Source organism: Palaemon carinicauda, chromosome 23, assembly GCF_036898095.1.
Source record: "Palaemon carinicauda isolate YSFRI2023 chromosome 23, ASM3689809v2, whole genome shotgun sequence".
Lineage (NCBI taxonomy): Eukaryota > Metazoa > Arthropoda > Malacostraca > Decapoda > Palaemonidae > Palaemon > Palaemon carinicauda.
Window position 1 is genome coordinate 78,174,706 of NC_090747.1, and position 24,003 is coordinate 78,198,708.

The 24,003-nt window shown below is 38.3% G+C and overlaps 2 protein-coding genes across 3 annotated transcripts in view; one reads left to right on the forward strand and one right to left on the reverse strand.

Annotated features, from left to right (window-relative positions):
- Positions 1-1,041: 1,041 nt before the first annotated feature.
- LOC137617197 (cadherin EGF LAG seven-pass G-type receptor 2-like) overlaps positions 1,042-24,003 on the reverse strand; it is a 581,094-nt gene continuing 558,132 nt past the window's right edge. For both annotated transcript variants that reach the window (XM_068347094.1, XM_068347095.1), the window contains exons 25-26: positions 9,300-9,499; positions 1,042-4,140 (exon numbers count right to left, since the gene is read on the reverse strand). In XM_068347094.1, the coding sequence (XP_068203195.1) occupies positions 4,007-4,140; positions 9,300-9,499 (334 nt within the window). In that variant the 3' untranslated portion in view covers positions 1,042-4,006. The remainder of the gene's footprint in view (positions 4,141-9,299; positions 9,500-24,003) is intronic.
- On the forward strand, positions 12,005-15,294 carry LOC137617075 (uncharacterized). The gene is made up of 2 exons (XM_068346914.1): positions 12,005-12,172; positions 14,974-15,294. Exons 1-2 carry the CDS (start codon positions 12,005-12,007, stop codon positions 15,292-15,294), a joined length of 489 nt encoding a protein of 162 aa, XP_068203015.1.

Below are 24,003 nucleotides of genomic sequence, written 5' to 3' on the forward strand. Positions count from 1 at the left end.
ATATAAAAAGTACCGTAAATTGGAAAAAAAAGGAAATTCTGGTAACAATAACCCTGTATATCAAGAAAAAGGAGGAAGATAGTGGAAACAACCAGCACAGAACTTTCCAGAATTAAATTTGGTCTTAAGGCAAATAAGAAGACTGACCAAGACAAATAAAATCAGAAACTAGAAAGTGGATACTGAAAAATACAAAGAAGCATAAGAAGGTAAAGGGAGGTTGGAATATAGAAAAGGGAAGAAAGAAATTAAAGAAAGGCAATTATATGGCAGTTTTGCATCAGTAATATACTTCAGAGCAAGAACATATATGTTAAAAACTAAAAATTATGAGTAGACACAAAGAAAGAAATGTAAACTGTAATTCTTGTGAAAATAAGTAAGAACATTTTAAATTTTTTCTTTATTTTGTCAGGAATATAGAAAAGAAAGAAATTAATCAATTGAGACAAAGAAAATATAATAATTTTATCCGGTGAAAACATATACAAAAGAAGGAAATTTTATACCTGTGAAGAAATAGATAAAATAATATAAAGATAAACTTAAATCGTTAGATTATTAGAGGCGCCATTGCAAAGGCTATAACTTGACCCTGAACCAGATTTGGTTCTCTTCCTGTTAAATTGATGTCTTTTTTGGGCTCAGGCCATGTCATCATGAAGGAACTTCCATCAGGACGACATGGCTACCTCACACAAAAATAGATTTTTCGCTTCGCTCAAAATCTGTTTAGTCTCTAGAAGTGAGTGAACCCACCAACAGTCCTCCCATGTTTAGTAAACCCGTTCTATTTACATAAAATTGATTTGCGAAGTATCAGGTAATTTTGGCTCGAGTTTCAGTGAAAGGCAGGTACTTTGCATTTGAATAAGCGAAAATGATTAGAATGTGAATTATCAAATAAGAAAAAGTTAATATCAAATTTCAAAATGAGTTCTCACATGTTTCTATGAAATGAGACATATCTTTCTGATAGTTAGAACACTATGGGTATTTCAAAGGTTAAGCAATACTCATTTTTAATTTCAATAAGTATATTTATATAAGTGAGACCACATCTCAACGAGGGTAAGTCAGAACGTTCCAGGAAAAGTGTTGATATGTACATTCATAAGGGGAATAAACAACGCAAATGCTATGTAAACATATTTCTTGTATGTACTGATCCATATACAGTACATTTGCTACTTCATTCCTCCTCTTTCCATTACGGTGGTGACGGCTGGTGAAATAACTTTTTGAGCCCATTGAAAATAAAAATTCTAAGATTATAGCTAACATCAAGTTTCTGACCAAGCTTGAATGGAAACAAAGAAAAGTCATTGAATCCCAGTAACAAGTTTATGGAGATTCTTCTCAATCTGAATCAGTTGTTTATGATTGGATAAACCGTTTTAAATTTATCTGGAGGACATTAATGACAACCCAAGAGAGGGGAGACCATACATTGTAAAAAATGAAAATATCGTGACTTTGGTGCAGAATCTGGGGCAAGAAGGTTGTCGGATTACTATTGATGCAATTACTAATGAAGTTGGTATTGCTTATGGCTCAGCATTTTTAATTTAGAATGAAGACCATAGTTTGAGTAAGCTTCCAGTACAGTGGGTCCCAAAAATGTTGCACGAAGACCAGCTGAATCAAAGAGCTGAACTTTCACTGGAAGTTTTAAGAAGGATTGAATTAAATGAAGTAGTTTATTTGAACGGATTGTCACCCGAGATGAAACCTGTATCTATCAATATGACCCAGAAAGTAAGATTCAATCAAAGCAATGGTTACCAAGAGGATTGGCTGTGCCAGTGAAGTTCAAAGTGGAAAGAACTGCTCAGAAGGTTATGACAGCAGTGTTTTGGGACACACAGGTGGGGATTTTCATTGATTAGCTTAAGGTAGAAAAACAATCACTGGGAACTATTACAAAGGGATTTTGTCAAAAATGAAGGACTGCCTGGGGGGGGGGGGAGCAGGGAAGTTGCACCACAGAATTTTGTTCTACCACGATAACTTTTCAGCACATTCTTAAGAGGTTGCAAGAGGAGTCCTACGGAAATCTACATGGGAAATTCTTCCACATATTCCCTACAGTCCTGATCTTAATGATCTTGCTCCTTCAGATTTCTTCCTGTTCCTAAAACTCAAAGAATACTTAAGAGGAGTCCGATTTGAATCTTTGGATGGTGCTAACCATGCATTTAAAGGAAAGGCCCAAAATTCTACAAAGAAGGGTTGCAGAAGTGGAAACAAAGCCCCAAAAAATGTATAGAGTTAGATGGTAGATATGTAGGAAGATAATGCTGGTTTTTCCTGAAATTAGGAATTTAAATGTTTTTTTTCCCGATATTTTCTTTTTACTTACCCTCGTATTTTAAAGATCACACACATTAAGGATCACAATCACTACATCATTAACTTTACTGTCATTTTCTTAAACTAAAGAAACTGGGCCGGGGTCTTGTCTGCTGACACTATGCCCAATTACCACTATAACAAATGATTAAATATATAAGGAATTAATATCACTGACTATATAATAAACTGGGAAAAGCAGGGAAAACAGAAAAGAGAACAATCAAGCAAAGAGAAAATAAAAGACCTCCTGAATGCAATTCTAAATAAAATAAATCGTTATCAGCTTTTGTTAATTGTTTCAACTTCCTGTCAACAGTCTACATAAGACAGTTTTCTTAACTATCATTGCAATTAAGATTTTGTTTGCAATGCAAAGAAGATATAATTTTTTTATGTGTTGTTTGCAATGCAAAGAAGATATAATTTTTTATGCGTTATTTGCAATGCACTGACTCATTTTTAAATTGAACTGATTCTAAAATTAAATAAAGAATTTAATAAGAAGAATTCTTGAGCTGATAATCATATATTCATCAGCACTCAAGAGAATTTAAACTGGATGTCTATAAATTCCTGTAAAATAGATTTTATTTAAATTTTGTTAATAGTACAGTGAAAATTGCAAGTAAATGTTATACAGTATACATTTAAATAAAACTCAAAAGGTTTTCCCATCCCACTGATTTTATCTGTTACAATGCACCCATCACTTAGATTTATTTTCCTAAGTTATACAGGGTAGGCTTCTCAAGAAGCCAACCTAGTAATCATTATTGTCTTAAAAACAGATGTTTCAAAATAATCTGTTCGATAAATATATCTTAGGTTTCTTATAATCTAAGCACAAATTAAGCAAACAACCAATTCTGTTCATATTATATTGCGATTACCTTAACCTAATGAATACAGAATATTTGAGGAATAACTACTACTGTATTGCTAGTAAGAAAATTATTGCGGTGACAAAAGTAGCTAATTTGGTCAACTGTACTAGCAGTTTGAAGAATAAAGTCTATAAAAGGCTTAAATAATAATGACGATGAAAATTCTCTTTATCATTAAGTTTAGCAATTTTTTAATTGGATTTGATAATTTTTTTTTTATTTGGCACATATACCCCGGCACTGCAGTCAGAAAGGACATTCAGTGCTCAAGTGCAACTGTGGAAAAACTCACCAGCTGCACTATGAAGTCAAAGTTCAAAGAGTCTGGAAATCAAGATAGAAGAAATACAAATGGAGGTATCGTAGAAGATTACAGAAAGTGTGCAGTCAAGGGCCAAAGACTCAGTTTAATTTGTTTGTTGATAACGTTGTACAGTAATTGGGTTTCCAAAATATTTCACTAATCATACCGAAGAAGCCTACACATAACATTTCAAATTTGATAAGTAAGTGTAATTAAAATAATAAGAGTAATATATTGAAAATCATTGAAAGATAATCCCTTTCTTTCAAAAGTTAATTTTACCAGTTATCTGTCCCTAAAAGAGTATTTCATAAAAAGACAAAATAATAGATTGTTGTAAGCATGTCACCACAGGGGTATAACAAGTTTACCAAAGTCCTACGCTACAGGAATTAGAAAATTTATTGGTGTCTATAACTTTTCAATCAAGGCAAAGTTGGTCCCATGCCTTGGCCAAGATCTACTACATTTTGTTTCCAAATGAAAAATTTGTATTTTCAAAAGCTCCATCTGAGTTGCCAGAAACTAATTCACTGCCGATGGATTGACGTCTAAGACTTAGTTCGTAATTATGTAGAGCATCTGAAAGGTCACCATCTGAAAAAAAAATCCCTTGGAAATTATAAGGAAAGATGCTTATTGTAACAAATGTTTAAAATCAGTTAATTCAAAAACCTAACACCATCTTGAAGAAAAATATATGGTAGGCTAATATGATTATGAGAACCACGTGTCTCATACTTACATCAATAAAATATATAAACATGTTTATTTTTGCCTTGAGGTGTCAAAACAGTTAAATGTGCTACGACCAATCTATGTTCATTGGGGAGCTGAGTTTGTTACGAGGTTACAACTCACTTGAACCATGATTATTCTAAATCATGTAAACAAAAGGTGTAAGCTACAAAGGGCATAGTTAATGCAAAATGTTATGTTATTTATTTACCAATATCAACTACATGTTTATTGCATCTGCTATACTGGTTAATGATAATGAATATGTTATGCAGGCAATAAATATCTTAAATAATAGGAAAGCCATTATGCTGTTAGTGCAAATGACTTGGCTAACCAGCAAAAAGGCTTTTTATCTTTTATTCATAAAGTAGATATTACATCTACATCATCATCATCATCATCATCTTCTCTTATGCCTATTGACACAAAGGGCCTCAGTTAGATTACGACAGTCGTCTCTATCTTGAGTTCTTGAATCAATACTTCTCAATTCATCAGCTACTTCACACTTCATAGTCCTCCGCCATGTAGGCCTGGCCCTTCCAACTCTTCTAGTGCCTTGTGGATCCCAGTTGAAAGTTTGGTGAACTAATCTCTCTTGGGGAGTGCAAAGAGAATGCCCAAACCATCACCATCTACCCCTCACCATGATCTCATCCCCATAAGGCTCTTGGGTAATCTCTCTCATAGTTTCATTTCTAATCCTGTCCAGCCATTTAACTCCCAATATTCTTCTGAGGGCTTTGTTATCAAATCTAAAAAATCTGTTGCATATTTTTTCATCGTCATACCACGACTTGTGTCCATACAGTAACACCGATCTCACTAAAATGATATATAGACTGATTTTTATATATAATTTCAGGCGATTTGATTTCCAAATTTTACTTAACCTAGCCATTGTCTGATTTGCTTTTTCAATCTTTCATTAAACTCCAATTCTAAAGATCCTGTGTTAGAGATCATAATTCCTAAATATTCAAATGATTCCACGTCATTAATCCTTTCTCCTTACAATATTTCATCTTTAATTGCATATTCCGTTCTCATAATCTCTTCTTTCTTTTATTCAGCGAGTCCAACCTCATGTGATATTCCATGCATTCTGGTAAGCAAGCTTTGCAAGTCCTGTAGTGTTCTGGTAATAAGGACAGCTAATTTCCTGTTATCAATCCAGTCCAATCCTTCTCCATCATCCCCGACTGTTCTATACATTACAAAATCCACGAGGAGGATAAACAATACAGGTGACAACACATTCCCTTGGAGTATTCCACTGTTCACTGGTACTTTACAGAAATATTTGTATAGCTTGAAGAATAAAAATGAATAGCCTTTATTATGAATCACTATATATACAGAGAACCAATAATGTACTCTGGTAAATCGTCTTTATCTATTAATACAAAAAGTATGATCTACTGTGTATATATATTTTTTAATAAATTTGTTACATTTTATAAAAGAAAAATTAATAACCAGAGGTTATGGCACAATTTACTTTTATTTTATGTTGCACACATCAAAAGGATTTCCTGAATATGATTCAGTGGTAACTAAAAAAAAATATAGAAATAGAAGATAAATGCTACACACTAGATTTCACCAAATCTATTACATTTACCACTGTTCCCTATCCCTAAAATATCTAGTCTCTGGTTTTTAGATAATGAACTATTTAACACACAGCACTGTAGCAAAAACACACTCGCTTTCTGTAGTATTGCTGAAAGCAGCATTTGCATTTTTCCTAATAATTTTCGTTTTCAAAGATGGTGATAGATCTAACTGTGATACTGTTTAGAAGGTTCCTTATCAAATAGTAGATACTTGGTACAAGATTAGTACTAGAAAAACACGCTTGCCTTTCCCAGAATCAATTAAGACTGTAGGCATATCTGAAATCTGTGGGACAACCATGTGCAAAAGTGGGCTTAAGGTTTGGGTTAATTCAGTTGACCTTTTGCTCAACCTTGACCTTTGACCTAGGACTTTCAGAACTGAATCACTTCCACGTCTCAACATAACAATTAATTCCTGAAAGTTTCACGACTCTCTACAAGTAAAGTTGTGGCCAGGAAATTGTTTACAAACAAACAAAAGGACAAACAGGGGTGAAAACATAACCTCCTCCCAACTTCGTTGGCGAAGGTAATAAAGCATTTGGAGGATTTCCAGAATGATAAATGGGATTTTTCTACCCATTTTAATTTTCTAAGTTGTCCTTCATAGCCATGTCTTTTGTACAACAAAAAACCCTGTTACTTAATCAAGCGTATTTATGGGTATGTTGGCCTGCTGAATTAGCACTATTTAATTACTTATTGATCTTTGCTCCATCGAGGTTTACTTTACTCACAAATTAATGTTATCTCCTTGTTCCTCTTTCCTGGTCAGTGGTGGGCCTACTGTACATACTGTATTTCATTATGCAAGTTTACTGTGTGAATGAGTATTCTTCTGGACTTTAATTACCTAATTAATCACCGAGTTCAATTGGACTTTAATTCTACATAGCTCACTTTGCTCACAATTTAATATTATCTCTTCACACTTTGGTTCTGCAAGAGGTACATGGGGCACTACGTTTGTTTGTGATGTGGGTGAGTAGGCCTACACAAATTTTTGCAGACTTTACTCCTCTAAGTACTCCCTTAGTTTAACTGGTCTTTGCTCTTCCATGCCTAGCTTCACTTACATTTTAATATTATCTCCTTGCTCCCTTGTTTTGGTAAGTGATACATGTGTTACAAGTGGTATCTGTATGGGCGAGTATTTTGGCAGACATTCAGCATCTAATTAATCACCCAGTTTAACATCATGTCCTTGCTGCTAAGTGGTACATGTTGCACTAAGTGCTTTAGCATTGTTAGCAGCAAGTATTTCTAAATTATCTTATTCATTTGATTCCATATTTCCTTTCCTCACTGTGCTGCTTTACTTGTTGAAGCCCCTGGGCTTATATCATCCTGTTTTTCCACCTGGAGTTGTAGCTTTACTAGTAATAATGATAACGAAACTATATTAATATGGGTGTTAACATATGCATCCTACAGGATATAAATTCTCTAATTAAATACTTTTACCAGGTATTAATTACTTCAGAGTGCAAAAAGCTAGACACTATACATTAATACTAAAGATAATAGGCATCCCATTGTCTATTCAAAATGCAGGATTAAAAAATAGGGAACATGCAAAGGTGAAACCAGGATTTGTTAAAAAATTATTATCATTGTTATTGTTATTGTTATTATCATTATTATTACTTGCTAAGCATCAACCCTAGTTGGAAAAGCAGGATACTATAAGCCCAGGGGCTCCAACAGGGAAAATAGCCCAGTAAGGAAAGGAAACAAGGAAAAATAGGACTTTTAAGGAGTAACATTAAAATAAATATCTCCTATATAAACTATAATAACTATGAAATATTTATTTTAGTGTTGTTACTGTTAAAATTTGTTTAATAGTTAATTACTTCTCTTATTTCCACGTTTCCTTTCCTTATTGGGCTATTTTCCCTGTTGGAGCCCCTGGGCTTATAGAATCATACATTTCCAACTAGGACTGTTGCTTAGCAAGTAATAATAATAATAATAATAATAATAATAATAATAATAATAATAATAATAATAATAAGGGTTAACTACTGTATTGTAACTGTTCATGTTTACTTCTCTCTTGGTAAGGGTAGAAGAGACTTTTTAGCTGTGGTAAGCAGCTCTTCTAGGAGAAGGACACTCCAAAATCAAACCATAGTTCTCTGGCCTTGGGTAGTGCCATAGCCTCTGTACCATGGTCTTCCACTGTCTTGGGTTAGAGTTCTCTTGCTTGAGGGTACACTCGGGTGCACTATTTTATTTAATTTCTCTTCCTCTTGTTTTGCTAAAGTTTTTATAGTTTATGTAGGAAATATTTATTTTAACGTTACTATCTTATTTTTCCTTGTGTCCTTCCCTCACTGGGCTATTTTCCCTGTTGGAGCCCCTGGGCTTATAGCATCCTGCATTTCCAACTAGGGCTGTAGCTTAGCAAGTAATAATAATAATAATATTGGGACAAAATAGGATTTTTTCGGACTTCCAGTATGTTTGTAGGTTAAAAAATCTCTCATGAGCAGTAAAGGCAAGGAAAAAGTCATTGCTTTTGCTGCATATTTTCCAAGAAATCAACCATATATGAATACATCTAACCAGCACCAGAGCCTTCTTTTCAACCTGGCTAGGATCAGGGAGGACATATTATGTTCTCTCCAAAACATGCCATCCCAAACTCACTCGACATGAATGTCGTGGACATTATTGTAAACTTTCAGGCCGTGACACAATGTAAGGCACTATAAGCTGGTAATAAAGAACAAGTAGAATAAATTGTAGAATAATAAAGAGAACAATTGAAAACAGATGACAAAAGTGCAGTCTACGTTATAGTACCTTGACATCCAATTTCCTGTTGTGTAATTACCATTTCACTTTGATTTTCAAGGATATTATTTTTATCATAATGAATATTGCAGACCCATAGCGCATCAATGGTGTCTGGACTAATCTAATATTCATCCTACATTAATCCCAAGGTTAAGATAAGTCCAACACAGCATTAGAAAGAAAAATATAGAGGTAATTGGTTGTGTCAGAATAAGAAAGCACTATAAGAAATGTATGCAGTATAATTTGTAATTTATTCTGTATCTCCATGAAGACATGTAAATATATTTTGGTGCTGGTTTTTAATATCCACATTAAGATATTTTACTTCACTGCATCTCGGCCTCATTTTTACCTTGGCAATCCTGATCTATTACAAATCATCGACAGAAAAATTCACAGTAATATAAACTAAAATCGGGAATTTTTGTGTAAATGTGTTTTTAATATTCAGAACAAAAGTTGCAAGTATTTTTACTGCATGGGTTAGGATTATATTTATACAATTATTTTATCCAATAAAATAAATATATAATGAAAATGGCACTAGATAAAAGTCAGTTCATGTACTGTAATTTCAACACTTACCTTCACCATTTATATCCATATCCATCAAAGGATTGGTTCGAGTTCCCCCACTAAATGGTGATGGTGCAGCTACGTCATCAATTGAACGGCTAAAAGCCGGGTTGCTCTGACCTTTGGGGGCTCTCTTAGTGTCAGCTGAGTACTCTCGGAATTCAGGATTATCTTCTACTCCTACAAGAACAGAATCACCACTGCCAACGCTATAAGAAATAAGAAAATTAGATCTTAATTCAACTTAAAACAATGGTACAAATTAGAAAAAAGGGTATGTAATTTAGAAGCCACAAAATATTATATGATCAATGTTCACCTAAAAAAACTGTGTTGCTATACATTCTTAGTTGTTTCAAGGAAAATGCATGTTACCCATTTATTTCTTATCACATTGGTTCCTGATATTGTACTCTATCGAGAGCTGATTGAATGATTATATAATCATTAAGCTCTGTTGATGAGAAGCCCAAGTGAAAATTTTTTTTTTTAAACAATATCCAAATAAGAGAATACCTAAGCATACTTGTTTTTAAAATCAGACCTAATTGTAAAAACACTATTTCTGGGCTCGACCTGTGTCGCTCGGTGAAATGCTCCTTATAACACCATTTCTAAGGTATAAATACTGCTAAATATACCAGAGAAAAAAGTTGCAAGGAATGCAAGGAATAAACCCAGCTCGCTCACTCTAATTGAGTGTCGGTACAGTAACTGGGGCGTGTTAGAACCACGACCAGAGGTCCCTCACCAGTTAGTCCTCTCCTTCCTCAATATCCCCCGATAGTACGAGGTGCCGTTCTACATCCGACTACTGCCCTCTACTACGACTACCCTCCCCCCACCCCTACCACTTCCCACGCTTCTTCCCTCATTCCTTTCTAGTACCAGTGAGATTCAGAAGTGTTGTTTTTCATAGCTTTGTGTTTCAGAGTTTTTGAAGATGTCAGACATTTTGGAGATCCCTGCTCCCAAGTTGAGTATTATAATTGTCTGTTTTGATAATTCTAGGTAGCGACACACGTTAAATTAAAAATCTTGTTGATTTTATTCTCAGCCGCTTTGTATGATGCCTTCCCTTACGGGTATATTGGCGGCCATTTTGGTGTCGCTACCTCCTGATCTCTTTATGTACGACTTTCAATTAGTTCCTCACACTAATTGTGGTCTCATTTAGTTGTTTCTAGACATCTTATACAGTATTTTGGTATAGTTACGGACATTTATTTAGGCTACATATTTGGACATTCAGTTAGTTAGCCTGCGCGACCGAGCAGTACGCAGCTTCGGACGGTACCCTACCCCGTGAGCTTCCCCTTCGATATATCTATTTTATATCTTAGTTAACTTGTTCATTTTGAGTATTTTACGGGGGATCAGAACACGTTTTTACTTTATTTAGGGACTAACTGACCAGGTCGGTATTTTACCCGATTTTGGAGGGCTAGTTATTGTTTAGAGTAGTATAGTTTCCTGTCCAGGTCGGCAACTACCCGATTTTGGAGGGTTAGGCTTTACTTTCCTTTTACGCCGTGTTCCTTTCCCCTTTTTTACTGTTATGTCGTTATAGCCTATTTAATTGTATATCACGTCTGTCACATTATTATTTTTGTTGTTATTGTTATCTGCGTGCTTTCGCAGGAAACCATATGCCTACCGCCTCATCGGGTCTTTCCTTTGTGTTTCGGAGGGTAGTCCCATCCCCCCGACCACAGTGGTCACCTGATTTCAAGCCAGTCACTCCCCTTGGGTGCCCTCTCCCCCTATTGGCCTTTCGCCACTCCCTACATCGGGTGGTAGGCTTGAGTCACATGCTTTTATAGAAAACGGGAAGTCACCCAAGGTGGAGGCTGGCTCATACGCTCCGTGCGTCGGCGCGGGTAGCGCTGTCTTCTCGTCTCATCATGGTTGGCCACCAGGCGCGCAAGACTGAGTATGCTTCTCGCCTCGTACCTCGCCACCCCCCCCCTTTTCCCTGGTACTTCATCCTTGTTATCCTTCCGTTCCGGGAGAGCCGGGATAATTTGAGAGTCGTATCTATGAAATAGTAACTATGATTCTTTGATCGGATTCAGATATTCTACTCTGTTCTGATCCATTAATTTATCCAATATTTGTTTACAAAATTTTATGGATGGTTGGTCTGGGAGAGAGGGGCTTAGACGGAGCTTATTGTTTACTGGTAAATATATTTACAATAACATTTGATTTTTCGCGCTGGATTTACGCATGTATTCCGGCGCTATATTGGTATCTCTATACATTTTTTCTGTCTTGTCATTAAAGTTTTAGTTCATTTTGGTATGTTTATATTTCTAATGTAATGAATCATGCATCATGGGGCCTACGGATTCTCGATGGTTGTTCCTGGTCCGTTCGTCCCTTACCTGGCTTACACTTCCCACTCCGGTAGGTGTTCCGAATGCAGAGAAAGTTCATGATAAATTTCTTTCTCCAGGTCTGGCGGACTGGTTCATGGTTAATCCAACCATCGTTCCCGAGCGCTCCGAATATTTATGATTACATTTTATCGACTAACATTACATGACGGAAGGATGGGATATATATAGAGTACTATTACATATTTTTATTTAGTTCTTAAGCACGCATGCTTTTCTGCCGAGCTTACGCGGCAGATTTTAATTTCTATAAGTATTTTGCCGGGTCTCCCGGCGCAAGTGAATTTAATACTCATATACCAAATTATCTTGCAGATGGTACACTGTCAGGAGACAGCATGTACTGCTGTGTTGCAGCAACCTTGCGGGCATGAGGTTTGCCGTTCCCATGCCGGGTGTGCAGTCCAGGTGGCCGATCTTTTGGTCTGGCATCCGGATAATAGGGAGGCATATATAATTGCTGTTGCAGGTGTTGAGGTGCCAGTGATGGGAGATGAGAATGAGAGAGAGATTTACAATAGAGGAAGTGAGGAGAGCACTAGATGAAACGAGAGTAGGAAAAGCTTCTGGTATGGATGGTGTGAGAGCTGAGATGTTGAAGGAAGGGGGTGTGACTGTACTTGAATGGTTGGTGAGATTGTTTAATATGTGTTTTGTATTGTCAATGGTACCAGTAGATTGGGTTTGTGCATGTATTGTACCACTATATAAGGGTAAGAGAGATGTGCATGAGTGTTGTAATTCAAGAGGTATTAGTTTGTTGAGTGTAGTTGGAAAAGTGTATGGTAGAGTAATGATTAATAGGATTAAGGATAAAACAGAGAATGCAATCTTAGAAGTACAGAGTGGTTTTAGAAGAGGTAGGGGTTGTATGAATCAGATTTTTACAGTTAGGCAGATATGCGAGAAATATTTAGCTAAAGGTAAGGAGGTGTATGTTGCGTTTATGGATCTGGAGAAAGCGTATGATAGAGTTGATAGGGAAGCAATGTGGAATGTGATGAGGTTATATGGAGTTGGTGGAAGGTTGTTGCAAGCAGTGAAAAGTTTCTACAAAGGTAGTAAAGGATGTGTTAGAATAGGAAATGAAGTGAGTGATTGGTTTCCGGTGAGAGTGGGGCTGAGACAGGGATGTGTGATGTTGCCGTGGTTGTTTAACTTGTATGTTGATGGAGTGGTGAGGGAGGTGAATGCTCGAGTGCTTGGACGAGGATTAAAACTGGTAGACGAGAATGACCATGAATGGGAGGTAAATCAGTTGTTGTTTGCGAATGATACTGTACTGGTTGCAGACACAGAAGAGAAGCTTGACCGACTAGTGACAGAATTTGGAAGGGTGTGTGAGAGAAGGAAGTTGAGAGTTAATGTGGGTAAGAGTAAGGTTATGAGATGTACGAGAAGGGAAGGTGCTACAAGGTTGAATGTCATGTTGAATGGAGAATTACTTGAGGAGGTGGATCAGTTTAAGTACTTGGGGTCTGTTGTTGCAGCAAATGGTGGAGTGGAAGCAGATGTACATCAGAGAGTGAATGAAGGTTGCAAAGTGTTGGGGGGCAGTTAAGGGAGTAGTAAAAAATAGAGGGTTGGGCATGAATGTAAAGAGAGTTCTGTATGAGAAAGTGATTGTACCAACTGTGATGTATGGATCAGAGTTGTAGGGAATGAAAGTGATGGAGAGACAGAAATTGAATGTGTTTGAGATGAAGTATCTGAGGAGTATGGCTGGTGTATCTCGAGTAGATAGGGTTAGGAACGAAGTGGTGAGAGTGAGAACGGGTGTAAGAAATGAGTTAGCAGCTAGAGTGGATATGAATGTGTTGAGGTGGTTTGGCCATATTGAGAGAATGGAAAATGGCTGTCTGCTAAAGAAGGTGATGAATGCAAGAGTTGATGGGAGAAGTGCAAGAGGAAGGCCAAGGTTTGGGTGGATGGATGGAGTGAAGAAAGTTCTGGGTGATAGGAGGATAGATGTGAGAGAGGCAAGAGAGCGTGCTAGAAATAGGAATGAATGGCGAGCGATTGTGACGCAGTTCCGGTAGGCCTGGATCTAGGACAACTGCCCCCGAGACAACTGCCCCCAGGAAAGTTGCCCCCCGACAACTGCCCCCAGGACAATTGCCCCCGTAGGACTACTGCCCCCCGGAAAATTGCCCCCCATATTGTCATTTACGTAATTACTTTTTAGTAACAATTTATGAAGATATTCTTCCTAATTACATATTCGGTCATTGAAGAAATAATTGTATCTATTTCCTAAATTTATTACCATTTATGTAGTTATTTCCTAATTAGGTAATCGGTCGAACGATTTATAGTTTATTTTCGAAAGCTATCACCAATTGGCTAATTCTGTATAGTCAAACAAATGTTTACAAAAAAAAAAGAAAGTAAGAAGGATTATGTGTCTAATCGGTCGTACGAGTTGTAGTTTATTTTCGAAAGCTATCGCCAATTGGCTAATTCTGTATAGTCAAACAAATGTTTACAAAAAAACGCTATCAGGATTCTAGCATACAAATAGCAAACATTGTGCTAGAATTTGAGAACCACGATGTATTGGAATTTTTGAGATACATAGCCCACAATTTAAAATTCTAGTATTTAAATCCCTTTTCAATATTTCTGCAACCCATCTATGTACAAATTTTAGTATATAATGTTATCTTTTTAAAACATGTATTTTTTAAATCATGTATTTTTTATTAACAATAATAAAACATTAGTTTTAATAGTTATGTATTTTTATTTTTTACACCATTGTCCAGTGGTTTTACAAGGGCAATTGTCCCGGGGGCAGTTTTCCTACGGGGGCAGTTGTCCTACGGGGGCAGTTGTCCGGGGGGCAGTTGTCCTGATACAGGTAGGCCCTGCTGCTTCCTCCGGTGCCTTAGATGACCGCGGAGGTAGCAGCAGTAGGGGATTCAGCATTATGAAGCTTCATCTGTGGTGGATAACGGGGGAGGGTGGGCAGTGGCACCCTAGCAGTATCAGCTGAACTCGGTTGAGTCCCTTGTCAGGCTGGGAGGAACGTAGAGAGTAGAGGTCCCCTTTTTGTTTTGTTTCATTTGTTGATGTCGACTAACCCCCAAAATTGGGAGAAGTGCCTTGGTATATGTATGTATGTATGTATGTATGTATGTATTGCTACTTATTGTCTATTTGGGAATATTTTCTCCTTTGTTGTAGAAAATAGTTATTGTACATACCGGTATTGGAGAATTAATGATTTTCTTTACCTAAATCCCTTTTATAGTTTGTGTTCTAAATGGGAATGTCTCTTTCAGATCTCTCCCGCCATCAAGAGCGCTTCTCTTGCGACCCTCAAGACCTGGGTTGGTGGCTTTGGCCGGAACGTAAAAGCCAAGCAGCCATATATTTTGGCGGAGGAGATATGCTCCCTATTTTATCCCAACGCCAAGATGTCGGCGGCGGTAGCATCAGATGTGGCGGCTCCTATCATCGCCAGGATTCGTGAGGAAACTCGAGCCTTCCCTGAAGATTTGGTGGACCTAGGCAAAGATGTTTTAGGAGATGTCGCTGCTATTAATTTAGATGTGGAACCTATGGTCGTCAACTCGACCGGTCAAGGTAGGGTGGTAAGTTAGGCAGGTAGCGTCCGGTCTAAAGTTCCTTTTCTTAGTCCGGCGCTTTCTATTTCTTCTTCTGTCTCTTCTTTCCCGGGATTTACTGGAAATGGCATGGCTGGGGACAAGTCCTGTTCAGTAGTCCCTAAAATAAAGCATGTCAAGAAGGCTTTACCCAAGGCTCACAAGCCTTCTAAAATACAAAAATCTCTCCCCGCCAGACCATCCTTGGTTTCTAAGCGTCGGACGGCCTCAGCAGAGGTTCATCCACCAACCCAGGGCTCGAGAGTGAGAAGCTCCAAGGCGAAGTCGCCGGAACTGGCTTTTGATCCAGTGACCTTTTCGAGCCAGCGCATGGAGCAGATGGGGAGTATCGTTCAATCCCAAAATGGCCCTATTGCCGATCGTCTACAGTCGATGGACTCTCTCGCCCAAAGACTGCAAAATCAAGAGAACATGCTTGAGAATCTCTTGAGGTCCGGGCTCCCGCAGCAACACCAGTTTGTGGTCCCGGATGCGTCAAAGCTTCCAGCGTTTGTTAAGAGCAACCCGTGGCGGTTGGCTCTGCATGCCCCGTTCTCCAAGGGCATGTTGACTATTGAGGGTTGTGGTACCCGTCCGGTTGAGGACTTTGAGTTCTACCAGCCGGGTTTGCAGTTCCCGCTAGTCAGGGTAGATAAAGTTCCAAAAGAAACTGTCATATTCCCGAAGGAGCAAGCTCAGTCTGCCTGGGTCCAGACACTGACTGAGTGGGAGTATGTTAATACAAAGTTAACCCCTCATAAAGGGGCGTATACCATGTTCGTGGTCGAGGAACAGACCCCTACTCCATGCACCACCAAGGTGGTGGACCTTACTTTGCAAGCGGCTATGGAGGACAAGCCTATGCCACAACTTAAGGAGACAGACCTGACTTCTTTGCTGTTCCCAGGGAACCAAGACTGCTGGCTTGATGCCCCGGCTACCTTCACGACGGGAAAGTTGAATCCAGACTGTACAACCGCACAGTTCAGTGAACGTCTTCCCAGGTTACCGGATTCGTTAATTAGGACGGAGTATGAGGCACGAGTCAGACTGAGTAGGTCTATTAACTCGGCTACAATGGCGGAGATGTCTTCGTTGGTATACACCGATGAGCCTTTCTTTAAGATCTTGACGAAGTCCTTGCTTCACACACTTCAGTGTGATGCATACGACTTTGCAGTAGCTCGTCGTTCGTGCCGGAAGCACGTTTTAGCTGAGGCTTCCATTAGGCATGTATCTAACAGGTTGATTAAAGCCTCGGTCGGGGGGGGGGGGCAGATCTTTTCCCAGATGATGTGGTGAACAGCATCCTCAGTCAGGCAGCCAGGGTCAATCAGACTCGCAGAGTTAGGTGGGGTCTCATCCCTAAGAGGAAATTCGAACCCACCGGGACGCAGCTATGAGGAAGGAAAAGACCGAGAAGGTTTCTCGACTTCCAGAGTTCACAAGCCTAACCTGTGGTGCAGGCATTGCCTGTACCCCAGGTGCACCATCCTTCCACCTCTAAACCTCGGCCGCAACAACAATTTGTGTTGGTAAGCCAGCCACCCCAACCATCGACTTCGTTCTCTACTTCACCTGCTTATAACCCTGCCTTTGAATCTCAAGGCCTGGCTCACAGGTATAATAGGCAGGTGAGAGGGAGTAGGTCTAGGGAACCCTTTCGCCACAGAGGAGGCGGTCGGGTTTCCGGGATGGGCAGAGGATTCCGAGGGAGCCGTGGTGGCAGACCTTCTGCGAACCAATGAGACTCCTCAGGTAGGGGTGAGGCTATACCTTTTCCGGAGCCGTTGGACGTTCAACAAATGGGCACACAGCATAGTATCAAAGGGCCTAGGGTGGAGTTGGATTCAAGGGCCCCCTCCACCGATCAGTTTTTATCAGATTCCAACGGCAGATCTCACGCTTTTCGCACAAGATCTCCTTCTCAAGAATGCAATAAAGGAGGTGAAGCGTTTAAAGTTTCAAGGTCGCTTATTCAGCGTGCCAAAGAAAGACTCCGACAAACGAAGTCATCTTAGATCTGTTTCGTTTGAATACATACATTCAATGCGACAAGCTCCATATGCTGACCGTCTCGCAGGAACAGACCTTACTTCCCCGTGGGGCCGTCACCACCTCTATAGATCTCACAGACGCTTATTATCATTTTCTGATAGTGCGACATTTTCGTCCTTTTCTAGGGTTCAAGCTAGGCAAACGGGCATACACCTTCAGGGTGATGCCGTTCGGTCTCAATATCGCTCCCAGAATATTCACAAAGTTAGTGGAGACAGTGGTCCAGGAGCTGAGAACTCAAGGAATACCGTTAGTGGCCTATCTAGACGATTGGCTTATTTGGGCCAACAGCGACAAGGAATGTCGCGAGGCGACGGACAAAGTAATAAAGTTTTTGGAACACTTAGGGTTCCGAGTAAATTTCAAAAAGTCCCGCCTGATTCCGGCATCCTGCTTCCAGTGGTTAGGTCTACAATGGAACCTGATCACCCATAAACTGTCGATTCCTCCAAAAAAGAGGAAAGAGATAGCAAAGAACACAAAAAGATTTCTTAAGGACAAATTAACATCTCAGAGAAACCAGTTTGCTTCTGTAACAGACGTTCTACTGAAAGCCAAATTGAAGGACATCAATCGAGTTTGGCAGTCCAGGGCGAGCAACCGAAGTCGAGACAAGGTTTCTCGGATTCCATCTATCCTAAGGAAAAGGCTTCACCCATAGACGAAAGTCAGAAACTTGGCAAAGTCGGTACCTCTTCATTTCCCTCCGCCAGCATTAGTAGTCCATACGGACGCCTCCCTAAGCGGTTGGGGGGATTACTCCCCATTCGAAAAGGTCCAAGGTTTGTGGTCAGTGACTTTTCGTCAGTTGCACTTCAATATTCTAGAGGCCATGGCGGTATTCTTGACTCTAAAACGGCTCTCCCAGTCAAAGAATCAACATATCAGATTAATTCTAGACTGCGCGGTGATAGTTCACTGCATCAACAGGGGAGGTTCCAAATCAGGTCACATAAATCAGGGATGATTGCAATATTTTCATTGGCAACAAGGAACCATTGGCATTTGTCAGCAGTTCACCTGGCGGGCGTAAGGAACGTAGTCGCCGATGCACTTTCAAGGACGACCCCACTGGAGTCGGAATGGTCCCTGGACCAAGAGTCATTCCGTTGGATTTGCCAGCAAGTTCCAGGTCTTCAAGTGGATCTATTCGCCTCGGAATCAAACCACAAACTACAATGTTATGTAGCCCCCAACCTGGACCCTTTGGCCTATGCCACGGACGCCATGTCCATCGATTGGAACACCTGGCGGGGTTTTTACCTGTTTCCTCCTATAAACATGCTGATGAAAGTTTTGGACAGGCTCAGTACTTTCAAAGGACAGATTGCTCTAGTGCCTCCCAATTGGCCAAAAAGCAACTGGTTTCCTCTCTTGGCGGAACTGGGACTCCGTCCTTGGCGGATCCCAAACCCAAAGTTAACGCAAACAGTACAAACTCGCAATGTGTCAGCTTCCTCAAGAATTCTGAGTGCCCTAACTTTATGGACTTCATGAAATTTGCATCACAGAGGATGCTGATATTGATCCTCTTAACACATTGTTCCTGGAGTCGGACAGGAGGGATTCCACCCTTCGGCAATATGATTCTGCTGTTAAGAAGTTAGCGAAGTTTTTGAATGACTCGGATGTTCAGACGATGACTGCTAATCTGGCAGTTACCTTTTTCAGAACTTTGTTTGAAGGGCGACTAGCTGCTAGTACTATTACCACGATTAAGTCCGCTTTGAAGAAAATATTTCAGCTCGGGTTGATTATTGACCTTACGGATTCGTATTTTTCATCTATCCCCATCTAGGCTAAAACCAGCAACTCGTCCACATGCGGTTTCTTGGTTTCTAAATGATGTCCTTAAATTGGCTTCTGATACTGATAATAACTCGTGCTCTTATATAACGCTTCTTAGAAAAACGTTATTCTTGGTAAGTTTAGCTTCAGGCGCCAGAATATCTGAACTCTCGGCGTTATCTAGAGAGCCAGGTCACATTGACTTTCTTTCTTCTGGTGAGGTCTTGCTCTCTCCAGATAGACGATTCTTAGCAAAGAATGAGGATCCCCAGAATAGATGAACCCGTGGAAGATTGTCCCACTCTCTCAGGATTTCTCCCTGTGCCCTGTTAACACTCCGAAAGCTTATTTGAATAGAACTACTAATACGTCTTCAGGCCCTTTGTTTATTCGAGAACATGGAGGAACTATTTCCCTGAAAAGAATTAGGCAGCAGATTCTTTATTTTATTAAGCAAGCCAATCCTGCTTCAGTCCCACATGCCCATGATATCCGAGCAGTGGCAACATCAGTTAATTATTTCCATCACATGAATTTTGAAGAATTAAAAAGATACACAGGCTGGAAATCTCCAACAGTCTTCAAACACCACTATTTGAAATCTTTGGAGGCCCTTAAATTTGCAACAGTGGCAGCAGGGAACGTAGTTCCTCTGGATATAGCGGAACCATTATAACTAGGTCCTATCTTCTTATCTCTTTTTTCTTTTAGTGCCTTGTCTCCTTATAAGGAGCGGGCCATCTCCTGCCTTGCCTACTCTCCCTACCATATCTTTGTCATTAATTTGGTTTGCACGCTACCCCAAGGTTATGATGTATATAAGTTTGTTATGTCTTGTCTTGTTATAATTAAACATCTCAAGATCTTTGTTTGTTGGGAGTTTTCCCAAAATTTTAACTTTTAATTTTGGGTTTCTGACTGAGTATTGTACTTTAAGAGATTGGTAGTTTAAGATTTGTTATTAAACTCTCTTAATTCGATGTTCTATTTTATTTCAGTTCCTTACCTTTGTGCGTGTTCCCAAGCGTTAGGACCAATTCTCTGTTATTACTTCACGGAGCGACACAGGTTGAGCCCAGAAAAAGGATTTTGACGAAGGAAAAATCTATTTCTGGGCGAGGAACCTGTCACCCAGTGAACCCACCCCCCTTTTTTCCCTCACCCTAGGCTGGTCCAAGCTTGGGGTGCTAGTAGGAATGGGGGAAGAAGCGTGGGAAGTGGTAGGGGTGGGGGAAGGGTAGTCATAGTAGAGGGCAGTAGTCGGATGTAGAACGGCACCTCGTAGTATCGGGGAATATTGAGGAAGGAGAGGACTAACTGGTGAGGGACCTCTGTCGTGGTTCTAACACACCCCATTTACTATACCACACTCGATTAGAGTGAGCGAGCTGGTTTTATTCCTTGCATTCCATGCAACTTTTTTCTCTGGTATATTTAGGAGTATTTATACCTTAGAAATGGTGCTATAAGAAGCATTTCACTGGGCGACACAGGTTCCTCGCCCAGAAATAGATTTTTCTTTCGTCAAAATCCCTTTATAAGAAAACGTTAAAGGGATTCACTCCTAACATCTATTTTATTCTACAACTAAAACTCTTGGGAAAATAAAAGAAAATGAAATTTCTAAACCAACAATATTTCTCCAAAAGAGTATACACTTGATTTCTTTGGAATTATTGAAGTTTGTAGCCTCAACCACTGTATATAAAATATTGGTAGCCAAATATTTTTTGACAATCTTGAAATGTCTGTATCGAAAAGCACATTTCTGAATCATGTGGTCATCGACAATTCTATATTTTAGTTACAACCAACTGAAAATGTAGAAAAATTATTCCTTGCACTTAACTGAGAAAGCAAATGATCAAATTTAACCTAAACTGACAAAAAATCCAACATGAAATTATGCCTCCACCTGCAGTTTGCTGGAAAAGACAAACATTGCCCAGTGTAATGCTGTTCATGCAAAACTTTTGCATTTTGATGTCTAGTATTTTATCTAACATCTATTCATTAACAATTGGGCAAATATCAACTACTAACAGTTATATTTCAATTTCATCTCATTGATCATTCACTTTTATGTATAAGATTCTAATACGATTTAAAACTTTATTTGGTGATATATCTACTATTCATTTCATCTGTATCGTATTTTACATGCCACCTTGTTCTTTCTAACATTTTTTAGTTATGGTCCGTTATACTAATACTGGTACAACAAGGTTCTATAAACCCCATGGTCAAAACAAAATCTCATCTCAAAATGAATGCATTATCATTAAATGTCTGTTTTTTTTATTGCATAACTCTTTTGAAAAATTACAATTCATTCATAAACCTGATTTAAAGGCAATTCCATACAATGGCTACATTTCCTCAGGATCAAGTCATCTTAATTTGTGAATGAAGACTGCTCCGAACAAAAGAAAAGGGATTTTTCCCCACTTCATCTCTAGATTTGGATTGTTGCATCTAGTTTTACCATCAGTCAATAATTCAGTCTCAAACAGTATCACAGGTCCCCTGTATAGGGGCTTTCTCCATTCTTTTTTCTTAATTTCTACTTTACCATCTGTTCCCCCCATCAAAAAAAAAAAAAAAAAAAAAAACAATTAAAAATTAATATTCAAATTATAGGAAGGTAAGATTTTATAGTGAAATATTTGCATAAAACAGTTAAAAGACGAGAGAGCAAGCACTTGAATAAAGTTAGAAATTTTGATGTAAAAGAATTTCAAAATCTTTATTCAGATGAGCCATCTTAGAACCTGATACCAAAATGACTTTCCTCATGACTGTTTGCTAAATGAAATAGAGAAATGCAGCAAGTATTTTCAAAAGCCATGCACACCCAGAACTGTGTCACTAATTTTCACATTTGTCCACCACTAACTTTTGAAGACCCATCTAGTGGGTCATTTAAATAGTTTCTTAGGATTCTTTTCCATAAAGTCTTATTGACTTGGCAGTAATTGACAAGAAATAAGAGGTCATGTTCCTTGTTGGAACTATGAAGATGTATATCCTTGCGATATATCCTTGACAATAAGTCTGCTTTATTACAGTTTCATCACTTGTATAACAACACTTGTTACTCATTACCATTCTGGTATAGATAAGCAATAAGATACAGTGATTCTTTAGTGTAAAAGGAGGTAATTCCTTTAGCTAAAATTAGTTGTATGTAAATACTTCAAGATGTATACTCTCGACAATGTTTGGGCAGCTGTGAGTACAGTGCTGTATACCCAGAGAGCTATTTTTAAATCTAATTTATCTCATATCGTCTCATTTTTGTCCAAAGCATCTTTCCTCTTGAAAAATTCTTAATTGGCCAACCTTCAGAAAAAATTAACAGGATGCGATAAGGCTATTGATTATATGTAAAATATACTGCACTTTGTTTTCAGCAGAATTCTATGTTTTTCTTGATTAGACACATGTTCATTGCTTGTGTATAGGTTTCTTCGATTATGCTGACTAAATTATTTGCAGGCCCTTTCCTTGTATACAGTATAATAGATTGATATGAACAGATTTAGAAATGACATTTTCATCTTTCTGACAGATATGTTCCATTTTTCTCTACTGTCCATATTCCTATTAAAATTACTACAGAAATCTTTGAAACACTGGAAAAAATATGTGCTTTATTAACTAGTTTGAGCACTCAGGTGTCATTACTGAAGGATGTTCTTGAAAAACAAAATACAATTCTGCTATTTTTGACGTTACCTTCCTTCAATTCTTTAAAGCATACCAACCTTAAAAATATAGAAATTCTATAAGTGTTTATTTGTTATTGAAATCCCCTCAAGTCAGCTCTGAAATATATTTTCTATTCCAGGGTGTCAGGATGTTTAGTGTCATACTTTTGATCTTCTTGGGTTATGTTTATGTTAAGTATCGCATGCAATCAGTAATTAGAAGTGCTAATAATTGAAAATCATAGTATCTATTAATGATTCTGAATAACAAGCATTGATCAAATACATCAAGAAATGAAAAAAAAAGTTTTAAGCAGTCTTCTTTTTCACTGGAATTCTTTGCTATCAGTTCAAACTACTTTGATTTTGATTATAATAGTTGGTATAGAAGCCAGAGTTTCACATGATTGAAGTAATTTCAATGCTATGAAAAATATATATGTACTGCAAGAATTCAATCTATTCTGAACTGATGAGGAATCCACAAAATCCATGTCAAGAGTAAGAGCACAATATTTACAATATACCCATCTAGAAAGAGAGCCTAGGCAGAAGTTGATGAAAATAGTATATACATGTCATCTGTGGATTTGTTTATAAATAGCCATAAACAAAGAAATTTCACACAAAACATATATAGCACAAAATAGAAAAGTATATCAAGTAGTTTGATAAAGAATGTAAGCATAATCTGCATCGTATGGCAGCATTTTAGATAATACTAATATCTATGCTCCGTGCATTTTAGGATTCAGATAAAATAGGAATTTCATGTTAGAGGAAGGTGGAAGGATACCAATATATACTAATCCAGGAGTTTTTTGTCTCTGAATTAACTTACACAACAAGCACAACTTTTACTTGGAATTCTCGTGTCACACATGCAAAGCCAATATTTTGGCATTACAAAACCCAAATGCTCGGACTAACACGAATATATAGCAATGAAGCACTTGTAAACAGAAGTGTTAACTTTAGAGATGATGCTTATGTGATCTTACTTCATGCATTACAGATATCTGTTTTATTTGTTTGTTTGTTTTTATACTGACTCATCTGTGGATTAATTTTTTTTTAAATTGCCCAATTTCTAAAATGCTAGCGGCATATACATCAAACTTTGATAACTGGTTACACTTTAGTAAAAGTA